This window comes from Mustela erminea, chromosome 1 (genome assembly GCF_009829155.1).
Source record: "Mustela erminea isolate mMusErm1 chromosome 1, mMusErm1.Pri, whole genome shotgun sequence".
Classification (NCBI taxonomy): domain Eukaryota; kingdom Metazoa; phylum Chordata; class Mammalia; order Carnivora; family Mustelidae; genus Mustela; species Mustela erminea.
In genome coordinates, this window is record NC_045614.1 from 14,046,127 (window position 1) to 14,061,613 (window position 15,487).

Below are 15,487 nucleotides of genomic sequence, written 5' to 3' on the forward strand. Positions count from 1 at the left end.
GGGGGGCCTGGGTGGCTCAGTCGGAAGAGCATGTGACTCTCAATCTCCAGGTCATGAGTTTGAGTCCCATATGGGGTGCAGAGATCACTTAAATAAATAAATAAACATCTTTTTTTTTTTTTAAAGATTTTATTTATTTACTTGAGAGAGAGAGAGAGAGAGAGAAATAACAAGAGAGAGCGCAAGCATGGTGGGTGGAGGTGGCAGGGAGAAGCGGGCTCCCCACTGAGCAGGGAGCCCAACATGGGGCTCCATCCCAGGACCCTGGGATCATGACTTGAGCTGAAGGCAGATACTCAACTGACTGAGCCACCCAGACACCCCTAAATAAATAAATAAACTTAAAATAATAATCATAAACCCAATAATTGTCTCAGGAGCCCTGCAGGCTGCTAGGAGAGGCCCTGAGTCTGGGAGGGCTTCCTGGAGGAAATGGCTTTGATACTGAAATCCAAGGACAAGTGGGATTAGCCAAAGAGTAATCTGGAGGTGTGGGGAGCTCCTGCAGAGGGAACAGCCCAGGCAAAGGCTGGGAGACTGGACCAGAGGACCAGGTCACAGCGTTTCTGAGAAGGGCCATGTATTAGGGACCTACTGCTCTGAGACTTGCCTGGAAGCATCGGTGGGGCCTTGTGGGTGGAGGGAGGGTTATGAGTGTAACCTCGGTACAGGCGGAGCCCCAGCAGGCTAGAGGCAGGAAGTCCTGCACAGGGACTTAGAGGTAACATCCTTCTTTTACTTCCTGGGTGACTTCAGGAGAGAGAAATGCAAATGTTACTCCCACCCCTGGCCCCGAGATGGAGGCTCCTGCCCTCCAGGAAAGACCGTGAGTTTCTAGAGGCTGACAACTCCAGTGTGATGGTCACTGTGGCATTTTGAGAATGAGCAGGAAGGGAAGAAGGTAAGGACAAAGGTGACACCCTCAGCCCCAGAGAGGGGTATGTGAAGGCTCCATCAGGAAGTTTCAGGGAAGGGGTCCCTGGGGGACTCAGTCAGACCTGCCTTTGGCTCAGGTCATGATCCCAGGGCCCTGGGATCAAGCCCGGCATCAGGGCCCTTTCTCGGCAGAGAGCCTGCTTCTCCCTCTCTGTCTCCTGCTCCCCCTCCTTGTGCTTTCTCTCTCTCTCTGTCAAATGAATAAACAACATCTTTAAAAAAAAAAAAAAAAAAGAACAAATTGGAAACTTTAGGGATGTAAACATTCCAAATTTTCTGCTGGCAAAAAGCCCATAAATGCAGTCAAAATATAAACAAATGAAACTGGAAACAAATGTGAACTCATATTATAAATAAAATATCTTCATTATACAAGCACCTCCTGGAAAACAATAAGAAAATGCCAATAACTTAACAGAATATGAACCCAGAAGTCACGAAAAAGGAAATACAAATGGCTCTTAAACCCAGAAAAAGAGGAGTGTCTGGTGGCTCAGTGGGTTGAGTGTCCGACTCTTGGTTTTGGCTCAGGTCATGATCTTAGGGTCCTGGGATCAAGTCCCACGTCAGGCTCCCCGCTCAGTGAGGAGTTTGCATCTCCCTGAGCCCCTCACTCTGCTTGTGCTCCCTCTTGCTCACTCTCTCTCTCTCTCAAATAAATAAGTAAAATATTTAAAAAAATAATAAACAGAAAAAGATGCTCACCTCACTCATAGTAAGAGAAATGCAAATTCAAAACACAGTGAAGGGGCGCCTGGGTGGCTCAGTTGGTTAAGCATCTGCCTTTGGCTCAGGTCATGATTCCAGGGTTCTGAGATCGAGCCCTACATTCAGCTCTCTGCTCAGTGGGGAGCCTGCTTCTCCCTCTCCCTCTGCTGCTCCCCCTGCTTGTGCTCTCTCTCAAATAAATAAATAAATAAAATATTTTTTAAAAAACCTCAAAAAAAACCACACAGTGAAACCATATGATCATTTCAAGGGATGTAAGAAAGATTTGACCAAATTCAACAACTATTCATAAAAACTTTTAGCAAAGTAGGTGTGAATGGAAATGTCCTCAATCTGATAAGAAGCATCTACAAGAAAAAACTATAGGTAATATTTTACTTAATGTGAAAGACTGAATTGTTTCCTGCTGTGATTGGAGAGAAGACCAGGATGTCCATTTTCACCACTTCTATTCAACATCCCTCTAGAGGTCATAGTCATTACAATGAGGCTAGAAAAATAAATAAAAGGTAAAGATTAGAAAGGAGGAAGTTAAACTTTCTATTTGCAGATGATATGATTATTTATAATGTAAAAAATCCAAGGGAATCTATGATAACTACTAGAACTAATAAATTTATTTAGCAATTTCACAAGTTAAAAAGTTAATATACAAAATTCAATTGAATTCTCATATATTACATATGATTTTTTTTAAGATTTTATTTATTTATTTGACACACAGAGAGAGATCACAAGTAGGCAGAGAGGCAGTCAGAGAGAGGGGGAAGCAGGCTCCCCGCCGAGCAGAGAGCCGGACGCGGGGCTTGATCCCAGGACCCTGGGATCATGACCCGAGCCGAAGGCAGAGGCTTTAACCCACTAAGCCACCCAGGCACCCCACATCTGATTTTTAAAAAATATTTTATTTCTTTATTTGACAGAGAGAGAGAGAGAGAGAGTACAAGTATGCAGATCAGTAGGCAGAAGGAGAGAGAGAAGCAAGCTCCCCACTGAGCAGGGAGCCCAACGCGGGGCTTGATCCCAGGACCCTGGGATCATGACCTGAGCCAAAGGCAGACACTTAATTGACTGAGCCACCCAGGTGCCCTATACTATATATTCTCTTATATAATAGCAAACAGTTGGAAAGTGAAATTGTTTTAAAAAAATCCGATTTGCAACAGCACCAAAAAAATTAAATATCTAGGAGTAAATCTATAAAAGAAGTATAAGACATCTGCACTAAAAACTACAGATACTACCAAGCAAAATGCATGAAGACCTAAATAAATTGAAAAATGTTCATATGATTCATATGAAAAATGTTCATAGATTGACTGATTCAGTGTTGTTAAGATGTCAATTCTCCCCAAACGGATTTCTGATTCAGCAGGAAATTTTTTTTCCCAGAAATTGGCTCTGACTTTAAAATTTATATAGAATTACAAAGGACCTAAAATAACAAAACTCATTTTTTAAAAGATTTTATTTATTTATTTGTCAGAGAGAGAGAGTGCACAAGCAGGGGGAGCAGCGGGCAGAGGGGGAAAAAAAAGGAAGAAATCTTAGCAAACTTGGGGCAGATAATGTTTTCTTACCTGGAAAAAAATGATAAATTTGGCTTAATCAAAATTAAAAAGTTCTGCTCTTCTAAGATATCACTGAGAAAACAGAAAGGCAAAACACAGATCAAGAGAAAATACTAAAAATGTATGTTAAATAAACAAAATACCTGTATCCAGAATCTATAAATAACCTTTACAATTCAACAATACAAGACAACTCAATTAGAATATGGACAACAGGGGCACCTGGGTGGCACAGTCAATTAAGCATCCAACTCTTGGTTTAGGCTCAGGTCCTGATTTCAGGGTCATGGGATGGAGCCCATGTGGGGTTGGTGCTGGTATAGGGCCTGCTTGAGATTTTCTCTCCGTTTCCCTCTGCCCTTACCCCCTGCGCTCTCCCTCTCTCTCTAAAATAAATAAATCCTTAAAAAAAAATAATACGTGCAACAGATATGAGTAGACATTTCACTGAAGAGGATATATGAATGGCCAAGAAGCACACATAAGATGCACAAAATCATTAGCCAGAGGTAAACGCAGATATAAACCAATGTGAGACAGCCCTTTACACCCAGTAGGATGAACAAAACTAAAAAGACAGGCAATGGGGCACCCGGGTGGCTCAGTCGGTTAAGCGTCTGCCTTCGGCTCAGGTCATGCTTCCAGGGTCTTGGATCGGGCCCCACATTGGGCTCCTTGCTCAGCAGGGAACCTTCTTCTCCCTCTCTTTCTGCTCCCCCTGCTTGTGTTCTCTTTCTCTCTCTCTCTGTCAAATAAATAAATAAAATCTTAAAAAAAAAAAAAAAAGACAATAGCAAGTGCTCCTGATGTGCTGCTCATGGAAATGCAAACTAGCGCAGGCATTGTGGCGAACAGTCTAGCCGTTTCTTACAGTAGGACCCAGCTCTTTTCCTCCTACGTATTTAGAGAGGTTAAATCCTGTGTCTATACAAGGGCTTGTGCATACAGGCTCATGAGCAGTTTTATTTGTAATAGTTCTAAATAGAAAACAATTCAGATGTTCTCCCAGCTCAACAGAGGAACCCACTCTGGTCCGGCCACACACACAGTGGAACTCAACTTGGTTAAAAAAAAAAGGGGGGGGGGTGCCGCCTGGTGCCTCAGTCTGTTAAACGTCCAACTTTTGGCTCTGGCTCAGGTCATGATTTCAGGGTCCTGAGATTGAGCTTGGCATTAGACTGGTGCTTAGCGTGGAGTTAGCTCAAGTCTTCTCTCTCCTTCTTCCTCTGCCCATCCCCCACTCACACAAGTGTGCGCTATCTCTCTAAAAGAAAAAAAAAGTGGTAATGAACTACTGATACATGCAACAACTTGGAACAATTTCAGAATCATCGTGCTGAGGGAAAGAAGCCAAGCACAAAGCTTACGTACATATAACATTCTGGAACAAGCGAACTATTCTTGGTGACAGAGCAGATCAGGTTGCCTGGCAGTGGAAAGGGCAGAGAAGGGGGTGCCGGGAAGGGGTGCAGGATGCTGGTGGGGGTGATGATGTATGTTCATCATCTTGACTGTGGTCATGACCATGGTGGACATGGTCACGGTCATAGATTTACACACTTGTCAAAACTGCACAAAGCATGTGCTTAACACGGGCTATTTAGTCTAATTACACTTAACAAAGGTGAAAGGCGGGGTGTGGGGAGGTGCCTGGGTGGCTCCGTCAGTTAAGCATCTGCCTTCAGCTCAGGTCATGATCCCAGGGTCCTGGGATCGAGCCCCACGTCGGGCTCCCTGCTCAGATGGGCGTGTACGTCTTCCTTTCCTCCCTGCTCTATGCTCTCTCTTGCTATGTCTGTCCCTCTCTCAAATAAATAAATAAATAAAATCCTTAATAATAAAAATTTAAAAACTTTAAAAAGTTGAGAAGGTTGGGGGCGGGGAGGAATAACAAGGGGTTTGTTTCCCACCTGCTTGACTGACCAGATGAACTGTGTGAGAGTTCACTGTAATCTCAGGACTCTGCACTGATTCTCACTGTGGCCACCAGGGGTGGAAACAGTCTAGCCCTGCAGAGGGATTCAGGAGGAAGATGAAGAAAATGCCATGGGACCCAGCAAGGCTCCTTCCAACCTCCCAGGGGTGATACCGACTAGAGAGGGCTATGGATTCATCCTGGCACTCTTTGTAACAGCAAACAGCTGCAAACGACCCGAATGCCCAGCCATGCAGGAATTAGCTGTATAAACTCTGGCCATTCTCAGCACTGAATACTACGCGGCTGTGCAAAAAGACTGAGGCGACACAGGGCTGACAATATGGGAAGACCTCCAGGCTTGGCAAAGAAAGAGCAAGGTGTGCACCTGCCCGGGGAAGGAAGCTTTGCTTCGTGTCGGAAGAGCCGATGAGGATGCGGAGACCCTCCGCAGGGAAACACCAACATAATTGTATCACCTGTTCTTGTGGTAACCACTGGGGAGCCATGGTAGGCAGAAGAAGGAGATAGTTGCCCTTTACCTTTTCATGCCTGTTGAACTCTGTGTTTGTTAATACCATCGAAAGGTAAGTGTTTAATCAAAAAAGGGAACATATGTAAGCACATGGGATGGGAGAGGAAATAGGAATAGGAGAGCTGCTGTTCAGAAGTTGACCGTGAACCAAAGCAATCAGATTGATCATGAGAAGAGCAAACACATCGAGTACTCACCAGTGCATTAGGGCTTTGCATGCAGAGCAACCTTTTAATCCCTGTACCCACCCCAGAGGTGTGCACTGTGCCCTCCCCCTTCAGGAAAGGGAGGGCGGGGGTGGGGGACAGGCTCAGGAACAAAGAGCCTCCAGCTTGGCTTGCTTCCCTTAATCACAGTGCCATAGGATCCTCCTCCAATTAGGCTGAGAAAAGGGATATGGGGTCTGTCCGCTGGCTGGGCATGGGAGGCAATAATTGTATGGAGCCCATGGCAACCCCTTCCTGTTTATTTTTCTCACATTCTGTTGTGATGCCTATTACTCTTATTTTTCTTGTTTTTGTCCATTTTCTCCCAAAAGCATGTCAGCTCTCGCAGGACCGGAGTTTTCTGTTGTCCTGATTACTGCTGGGTCCCCAGTGCCTGGCACGTGGAAGTAGTCGAAAGAATGAATGAATGAATGATTAGAATGAATGAATGATCAAATTAGGAGGAAGAGCCTTAGGTGATTTGGGAGCAGGAATAGTTAGAGGCAGGAGAGGAGGGGCTGGGGGGGGGGGGGAGAAGCTTTGGCATCTGGAGTCCAGGCGTGAGTGCCTTGGGGGCATTTGCAGGAGGAAGGGACAGGAGCAGAATCTTGGGCCAGCACGTGGAGCCCTGGAAAGATGGACGGCCTGGTAGCCCAGATGGGGAAGGTGGGGCAGCTCAGGTGGTGCTGGCCAGGGTGGTGATCCAACATGGGTTGAGGCCCAGTGTGGCCCAGGAGCCTGGATAAGAAAGGGCACCTTCAAGGTCCAATGGAATAAGAAAGACTGGGAAGACGGGGGAGCCCAGGGGCGCCCTTGCCAACCAGGAATTCAGCTGGGCCTGATTGAAAGGCAGTGAGTGACAGAGGCAAAGGGACACTAGCCCGGAACAGCTGACTGGGCTGGGCTCCCAGCTTGGCCCAAGGCTAGGTGAGGGGCCAGACCAGAGCAGAGCATCTGGGAGGGAGGGGGAATAGGGAGGGTCAGGGGAGTGGCGGGCATGGGGTGGGGGTGGGCAGGGCCACACTCATCCAGCAGAGCCAAGAAGGGAAAAAATGCTTCTTAACAAACTTTAGACCACACACACCCCGTCCTCCCCAGGGTTCCTCCTTCTGTTCCAGCTGCGGGAGTCACCCTGACCCAGGCCTTGAAGATAGAAGCGCCTGGCTCCAAGGCTGGGGCTGAGCCTGGAGCCCTTCCTTCCCTCCTTCTCCCTACACCTCCGCGCTCCCTTCTCCTCAACTGCCATCCCTGCTCGCCTCCTCCGGCCCCCTCTCCGGCCCTCCCACCCCTTGATTTGTGCGGCCCGCCTGCTGTCGTGTTCCAGTACCTTTTTCTATTCTCCCACTCCCTGCCTGCAGCCTGGGGAACCTGAGGCCCTGCGCTGGCCGTTCAAGCAGGCTGGAGTGGCACAGCTCCAGGGCTAGGGCCCCTGCCTCCCCAATCCGAACATTATACGCCATTTAAATCTCATAACCCCAAGAGCTGGAGACGATTATTAGCCTCATCCCCCAAGGATGGGGAAACTGAGGCCCGAAGAGACAATACGCCCGGGAACCATCTGTGTGGGGTTTTGAACTTACTCCTGCCGCACACACCAGCGTCCAGGCTCTTGGCCTCAGCGGCACAGCCAAGGCAAGAGCTCTGCTGCCACCTGGTGGACACTCGCGGCTCCGTCAGGATGGAGTCGCCTGTTGCCTTTTGTCCTGAGCAGGATAGAAGTAGGAGGCAGTGGGGGGGGGGCGCGGGGAGGGCGGGGGCGGGGGGGGGGCCTGACTACACTCCACCCCTCATCCTCCTCTCCCACCAATTTTCTGGTTTTTCAAGACCTAAATGTCCACCAAGAAGACACCACCTATCTCATCTCCTGCCCATGTTTGGCTTGCGACTACTTTAAGTACGAAAAGACCCTAGATGTTAATTCTAACACTCAGGAAAAATGAAAGACAACAGACAAAGATATATCTATAATTATAAAAGGCAGCACAAATGCATATTTTGGTCTCTTAACTGATTTTATTTTATTTTTATTTATTTTTTTTTTTTTAGATTTTATTTATTTATTTGTCAGAGAGACAGAGAGAGCACAGGCAGGCAGAGTGACCAGAAGGGGCAGAGGGAGGAGCAGGCTCTCCACGGAGCAAGGAGCCCTATGTGGGACTTGATCCAGGATGCTAGGATCATGACCTGAGCCGAAGGCAGCCGCTTAACCGACTGAGCCACTCAGGCATCCCTCTTAACTGATTTTAAAAAGAAATTGTATGAAAAAATATATTATGTCATTGGGCCTATAACATGTAGCAATGTATTTGACTTGACAATAGTACAAAGGAGGTGAGCAAAGTATACGAACAAGGAAATGACACCGTGTAGTGACGCTAATTCACAAAAACACGTGAAGAGAACCAGAAATGCAAATGGAGAAAATTAATATGACAAACTCTATAAATACATAATTGCCCTCTTCTATTTTCTCACATTCTTTAACAGCCATAGAACTTTTTAAAAAGATTTTATTTGTTTATTTGACGGAGAGATCACAAGTAGGCAGAGAAGGGAGAGAGAGAGAAGCAGGCTCCCTGCTGAGTAGAGAGCCCGATGCAGGGTTCAATCCCAGGACTCTGAGATCAAGATCTGAGCCAAAGGCAGAGGCTTAACCCACTAAGCCACCCAGGCACCCCAAACCATAGAATTTTAAGTGACAATTGCAACAATGTATTTAGGTTTATATCATACGTAGATATAATACGTTTAACAATAGTAACAAAATAATAACAATAATGAGACAAAAGTGGGGGGTAGAGGAAATTAATCATATAGTGGTAACATTTCCAAATCTCATTAAAATTAAGGCAGCAGGAGCCCCTGGGTGGCTCAGTGGGTTACGTCTCTGCCTTCCGCTCAAGTCATGATCTCAGGGTCCTAGGATGGAGCCCCGTGTCCTGCTCTCTGCTCAGCGGGGAGCCTGCTTCCCCCTCTCTCTCTCTGCCCGCCTCTCTACTTCTAATCTATCTCTCTGTCAAATAAATAAAATCTTTAAAAAAAATTAAGGCAGCTAAAAGATTCTAAATTAAGATATATGTGTTAAGCCCTAGAGCAACAACTAAGGAAATAACTTAAAAAATGTAGGGTCCCAGGGCCTGGCTGGCTCATGGGTGGAGCATGAGACTCCTGTTCTCAGGGTTGTGAATTCAAACCCTACCTTGGGTGTCAAGATTACTTAAAATATTAAATATTAAAAGAAAAAATATTAAACATATATAAAAATCATTAAAAGAATTAAAATATTACACTAGAATATAGTCACTTCATGGAATATAAAGCAATAAGGAAATATATTCTACACGCGAGCATTCCCTGCCTTCCCTGGAAGTGGAACGCTCAAACTACCACCCAGACCTTCCCGGGTGCCTACAACTCCCGGCATGCTGCGCACGACGCTCCTTGATGGCCACGGTGGAAAGGGAGGGGGCTAGTGGCGCTCCCTCTTGCGTAGTTTCGCTGTGGAAGAAGGAAGGGCTGTGAAAGGTTGGTGGATCTGGAGCCAGTGAAAAAGCAGATCTTGTTGAGCGTCGGAACGAGAAGCCAATGGGCGCGCAACTTGCAAGAGGCGGGACTTCCGTCAACGAAGTCTTGGTGAGCGGCTGCGCGACGAAAGCCACTTCCTTTCTCGTGCGACGGCTGAAGGGGATAGAGCGCCATGAAGGCCTCGGGCACGGTAAGGCGAGCGTGGCGGGCCGGGGGGCCGGGGAGTACAGTGCTGATCGAATCGGGGGCGCTGGCAGGTGGCGTGGGCCGCGTAGCGGGAGAGCGCTCTTGGCTGGGTCCGGTGCCACCGCGCGCCACCCCCAGGCCCAGCCAACATGGCGGCCATTGCAGGCGCCGCGTGGGGAGGCTGGTGCCGTGGTTCCGACCCGCTGGGGAATCTCGGGGGCCGGAGAGGTCGGCTCTCCTTTCCAGGGGGAGGGACAAATTGCGTGGCTTGGAAGTTCGAGCCACGGGACTTGGTCGATCTTCCAAGTCTCGGTTTCGCCATTTGCAAAGTGGTCACGGTGGGAGGAAACGTTAATATTTCTTGTTCCCTGACGGGGCAGTAAGAAGTAGAAAACTAAACCCGAGCTGACAAGGGGAGGTTTATCGTGGCAAGTGCTTAGTAAAATCAGAGGGCGTTGTGGCGCAGAGATGGAAGAGCGAGCCCTCGGGAGAAACAGGGTGCGTCCTGTACGGCTCCCCAGCCTCAGTTTCCACGCTGGGGAGGAGGCCAGCTGCATCGGTCCTTCCCTGAGCAGGTGGTCCGCGGGGCTGATTAGTCACATTTACACATGGAAGTAGGAGACAAGTTGGCGATATTTGGGGCCATTCTTCTTGTATTAATAAAATGATTGACGAGTCATTTACGAAGGTGGGTTCGTTGTAATATATCACAGTGTTTGGCCTTAGCCTACATCTTTGTCTTTGCATCTTTGTAAACGGGGAGATCCCTGGGAAGTCCAAACCCCTTTGGACTGCTGCTGGGAATACTGAAGCAGCTGCAGGTCCCATGGCAGCAGGCCTGGAAAGGGAACTGGATGCTTGTCCTGGTTCTGCCTGGAGTGGGCTGTGAGATCCCAGGCTGGCCACTGTCTTTGGGCTCCAGAGTGAAAGAGCACTTTGGGAAGATGTGAGCTGCAAAGATGCTGTGAAGGAAGGAGCCTGCAGGTTCAGGCTTCAGCTGCTTTCACAGGAATATAAACGGGAAGGACAGCCAGATTGACAGCCCTGCCCAGCTTTCCTGAGCCAAGGCAAAGGCTACACAGGCATCTTAATCCTCCCCGCCCTCGATCCCTGTTTTGGGAAGGCTGGGACAGTTGGCATGACCCAGTCACCGGGATTCCATATGGATGCCCTGTGATGGGACAGTCTGTTCTCACTCTCCTGATTTCAGTTCTCATCAGGCTTGGGAAAGGAAGCAAGGTGAATCTCACAGTTGGCCTCAGGGCTCTGGGTCAGGCCCCACCTCAACTCCTGTTTGTGTTTCAGCTGCGAGAGTACAAGGTGGTGGGGCGCTGCCTGCCAACCCCCAAATGTCGCACTCCGCCGCTGTATCGCATGCGAATCTTTGCACCTAATCACGTCGTCGCCAAGTCCCGCTTTTGGTACTTTGTGTCTCAGCTGAAAAAGATGAAGAAGTCCTCAGGGGAAATCGTCTACTGTGGACAGGTACGGGGTGTCTGAGAGCAGGGTGGGGTCTGGAGTGGATTGACACCTTCCCGTGGGGGTTCCTCAACCCACAGAATTCCCAGACTTCATAAATCTTGGCTTGTTCGCATGTGGTAATTAAGCCCTAGTTTGGGATGGGATGGATAAACTCCGTACCCTTTTCCTGATGAGAGAGCCCAAGGCCCGGGAAGTGTGTGGCTGGTATGCTCGGACACCTCGGCTGAGGCCAGCGCTTTGGCTGAGTCTCCTATAGAAAGTAGGCAGAGGTGCTGTCACCTGAGCACATTTGCTGTGATGGGCGCTGGACTCTGCATCAGACACCTGCAGGGTGGTAGCTGCTTTTGGGCGCAGGTAGTCTTGGGAGAGTAGTGTTTGGGAGGAGTCGAGCTGGTGGTCCACATGGGGGAGGTGTGCCGGCCTGGCTGGCCATGTCCGCTCCACTGTTGCCATGGGGATTTGTCTAGGACAGCAGGTTGCTTTCCTGTGCTCTGAGATTCAAGGACTGGGAAACAGATGCAAGAGAGGCCTGGGGAAGAGGATTAGCAAGGCTGCTGGCCTTCTTGTCTCAGCCAGTGTTTCTGGCACTTAGGTGTTCGAGAAATCCCCCTTGCGAGTGAAGAACTTCGGCATCTGGCTGCGCTATGACTCGAGAAGCGGCACCCACAACATGTACCGGGAGTACCGGGACCTGACCACCGCAGGCGCCGTCACCCAGTGCTGTGAGCTGCCGGGGCCGCACCCAGTCCTCCCATAGGGCTCTTGTTGCAGGGATCTGCAGCTCAGTCAGCCTGCACCCTCTTTCCCGCCCACTCCTTGCCAGACTGAGGCAGGAGTGCCAGAGTGCCAGAGGCTTCTTGGATTAGGGGATCAGGCAGTCCAGGGGTGGTGGTTGGGGGCAGGAGTGGAGAGGATGCTCGGGGCGCCTCTTCTGGAACCTGCCAGCAGGTGGAGCTTCAGGGTCCTTCACTTCTGCAGACAAAATTCCCACCCAGAGTCTAGCCCCTAGCCCTGGCCTTGTCTGTTGGGATCTGGCGCTGGTGGCCCCAGGTGCTCCTAGGGCGGGTTACCTGCCAGAGACCAAACCCAAGCACCTCAACCCAAGAACTGCTGTTTCTCATAGCAGCGGTTTAAACAGAGGTGCTAACAGCAAGTGGATCTCGTCGCCTTTGGGGGGCTGTGGCCGTGCCTCTCAAAGTGAATTTGGAGGTTCTACACCCCTGATATGCTAGTGCCTGCTGGGGCCAGAGGCTCCAGCCACCCAGTCCCCAAGTTGGGGTCCCTCTAGGCCAGCACTTGATGGGAGGTTTGAGGAATGCCCAGACCCCAGGGTGCACATTCGCCCTGCCTCCTTCCCTGCAGACCGAGACATGGGCGCCCGACACCGTGCCCGAGCGCACTCGATCCAGATCATGAAGGTGGAGGAGATTGCAGCCAGCAAGTGCCGCCGGCCAGCAGTCAAGCAGTTCCACGTGAGTGCCCAGGGCCCTGCTGGGCAGGCTCGGGAGAGGGGGGCTTCCCTGGACCGTGGAGCTGTCCCAGCTACTCCCCTGTCCCCCAGCCTCGGGAGCTGCAGGGAGGCACTGGGTTTGACGCAGGAGCCCAGTGGGGGGTTGGCACACCTCAGTGGCCCCTGAAGACTAGGTTGAGAGGCTTCCACCCCCCACTCACCCATCTCTCCTTATCACAGGACTCCAAGATCAAGTTCCCACTGCCCCACCGGGTCTTGCGTCGCCAGCACAAGCCACGCTTCACCACCAAGAGGCCCAACACCTTCTTTTAGGTGCAAAGCCTCTGTGTGTCTCCAGTTCTGCCCGAATAAACTTCTTGGGAAAACCAGGGTGCTCAGACACTCTTATTTTCTTTGTACGTCCTACAGAACTCAAGAGGGCACAGCCAGGCTATGAGTTCTCTGCTTAGGGAGGGGTCCTCCTCTCTGGAAGTGGGGCCCAGGCACCTGATTTCTCCAGAAAGGGAGTCCCAGGAGTGCCAAAAGCCACACCTCCAAGCGCTGTCCAGCCCACTTGGCTCCCCAGGGTTTTATCCAGCAAGGGTCCTGGAGCCGGAAGGCCCAGTTTGTAGCCCCAGCAGGTAGCCTTCTGCTGTGAGCTTTGGGGGGTGCTTTGCAGGCCCCAAGGTTTGTCCCCTAAACCTGTCCCACCTTATTAAAGGTCTCAGCTCCTATCTTTGGTGAGATGTGGCAGTCAGATGTCAGATGCCTGGAAGGAGCCAGGATGATGGGGTTGGTTCATCCCACCTGCCGGGTTTCCCTTCTCAGAGCCCTAGTCTTTAGTTCCAGGATCCTCCAAGCAGACACCAGGGGGCACTGGAGAGGGCCATGAGCTTGCTGTGCTGTGGTGGTTTCTCTCTTCACTAGGTGCCGGCCCCTTGAAGGATACCCTCATCCTGCCCAAGAAGTTCAAGGTCTCACCATTGGTATCAGTCTCCAGGAAACCGCTTGAGGCCTTGGGGAATTTCAGGCATGAAGCTAATCCCACCCTGGCTGAGCCCCTCAATCAGGAGGCTGAGGCATGGCTAGGAGGGCAGTTCTTGGGAAGTGTCTGTCCTTGGTGTGTGACCTTGGGCAGCCCTGGCCCACACTGAGCGAGTCCTCATCAGAAAGTTAAGGCACTCGGCAGATTTACTCAGTGGACAGTACGTGGAGAGTCACAACTGTAGGCGCTGGGGGCAAAGGTCAGCCAAGATCTGCCTGCTGTTGCAGAGAGCCACGAAACTGGAAGAAGCCAGGGCACAAAAAGGCAGTGTGGGTGAGGGTATGGGGAACAGTCAGGCCTGGAGTGTCCCAGGCAAGGGTACAGCCTCCCCCCCCCACTTGAGGTGGGATAGCTCGTTGGCATGATCAATCCTGGTGGTTTCCAGAAAACCGGCTCACTTCAGACCCCACCTGTGTTTGGAGAGGTGCCCGAGGCATGGGCACAGCCAGCCACTGCCCCAAGAAGGACCTGGGGACAGAGTAGCAGGCTTCCCAGACCTGCACTGGCTGTTTCCCGCCCTGCTTTCAAACGCCTTTGCATGTACCCAGCCTTCTGCCTGGACGTCTAGGCATCATCACTGGTTTGGCCTCATCGAGGTTTGTAAGCCACACATGTATTCCAGGGACAACAGGTGGATTTTTGATGTCCGGCCCCCCAGATGGAGTCTGAGGAGGGCGGAGACCACATGTATTCCTCCTTGGCCCCAGGATGGGTTTAGTAAGTGTGGGACCCGGAAAAGTGTGAGGACAGCCAGTGACTGTCCCTCACCTGCGCGTCACATGGAGAAGGGGTGGTAAACAGGGCCCCAAGTGGCTGGACCCAAGCTTTTAATTTCTGACCCTGCCAACCCCCCTGCCCCGCCCTGTAGGTACACCAATTTACTCCCCCCATAGTATTTAATAATAAGGCCTGTTATTATTTAATAATAAGGCCTGTTTCTGCCAGCCTTGCCAGTACCATTGGTTAGTAAACTTTGATGGCCGGAAAAAGAATCACATTTTAGGGATTTCTATTTGTCTTTTCTTCTTAGGAAGTAGGCACTTCTCTCTAAAATGAATTTGTATGGCTTTGTCTACCCTCATGGGGCTGCTGGTCACTTTTTAAGTTACTGTTTGTAAAAGCTTTCATATATGGGGCAAAAACCTGAAAATCTATTTCCCCCATATATGCTGCAAATTCTTCAAGGCACTTGATGTTTTTTAAGCTGTAATTTGGGGCCAGGCTAGAATTTTTTGAGTTTTTTGCCTTGTTCATGTCATTTACCTTTTGTGACTTAAGGCAGACACCTCTAGTTGTCCCCAAATACTTTGTCCTCAGTAATAGGATCTCCATATCTAGATGCCACCCACAAAGTAAAAAACATTTCCCAGCCATCTTTTCATTTAGGGGTACCTGTGATACTAGCCACAGCAATGTGTGCCATTTCCAGGAAATACCCATCTGGCTGGAATACAGGCACAATGTCTGGTGCTCTGGCAGCGGTCTTTGGCCAGTAAGAAGCCACACTGGAGCAATAAGGTTGAAGGACTTCGAGTATCAGCCTGTGTCTGTGATAAGAGGAGAGAGAGAAACAGCAGTACAGCTTAGGCTGTAATATGGAGGTTTTCTGTCACTTGTGACTTGGCCCTAACGTGAGCCCTGATGGTTGTGCCTAGGGCAAATCACTACCCACTCAGCTTTAGCTTCTTACCGTGTAAGGTGTGGTTGGTTCTGGGTGTGGGAAGACTAAAGATGAGCTAGAGATAGGATACACCGCCAGGAAAGTGGAAGGCCTGGGCCCCACAAAGGCCCACTGTGCACCTCCATCCCACCTGGGGCTTCAAGGCTTCATCCATGTACAGCCTGGGAACCAGGTGGGAGGGCTCTGCCCCAACCAGCTAGAGGATGTTATCAGTCCCTTACTGAGG

The 15,487-nt window shown here is 50.0% G+C and overlaps 1 protein-coding gene, 1 long non-coding RNA gene and 1 other non-coding gene across 5 annotated transcripts; all 3 read left to right on the forward strand.

Moving 5' to 3' along the window:
• Nucleotides 1-735: 735 nt before the first annotated feature.
• Nucleotides 736-7,932, forward strand: LOC116574718. 3 transcript variants are annotated; one of them, XR_004279454.1, is made up of 3 exons: nt 736-901; nt 5,227-7,610; nt 7,717-7,932. It is a non-coding gene; the product is annotated as an uncharacterized LOC116574718 (long non-coding RNA). The 3 variants fall into 3 exon arrangements; XR_004279458.1 differs by having other exon boundaries at nt 5,227-5,738; XR_004279457.1 differs by lacking the exon at nt 7,717-7,932 and having other exon boundaries at nt 5,227-5,738; nt 7,251-7,633.
• Nucleotides 7,933-9,497: 1,565 nt separating this feature from the next.
• Nucleotides 9,498-12,924, forward strand: RPL18A (ribosomal protein L18a). The gene is made up of 5 exons (XM_032315480.1): nt 9,498-9,607; nt 10,909-11,088; nt 11,678-11,807; nt 12,448-12,557; nt 12,776-12,924. The coding sequence occupies exons 1-5, from the start codon at nt 9,590-9,592 to the stop codon at nt 12,866-12,868; spliced, it is 531 nt and encodes a 176-aa protein (XP_032171371.1). The 5' UTR covers nt 9,498-9,589; the 3' UTR covers nt 12,869-12,924.
• Nucleotides 12,173-12,305, forward strand: LOC116581748. The gene has a single exon (XR_004282209.1). It is a non-coding gene; the product is annotated as a small nucleolar RNA SNORA68 (small nucleolar RNA).
• Nucleotides 12,925-15,487: the final 2,563 nt, after the last annotated feature.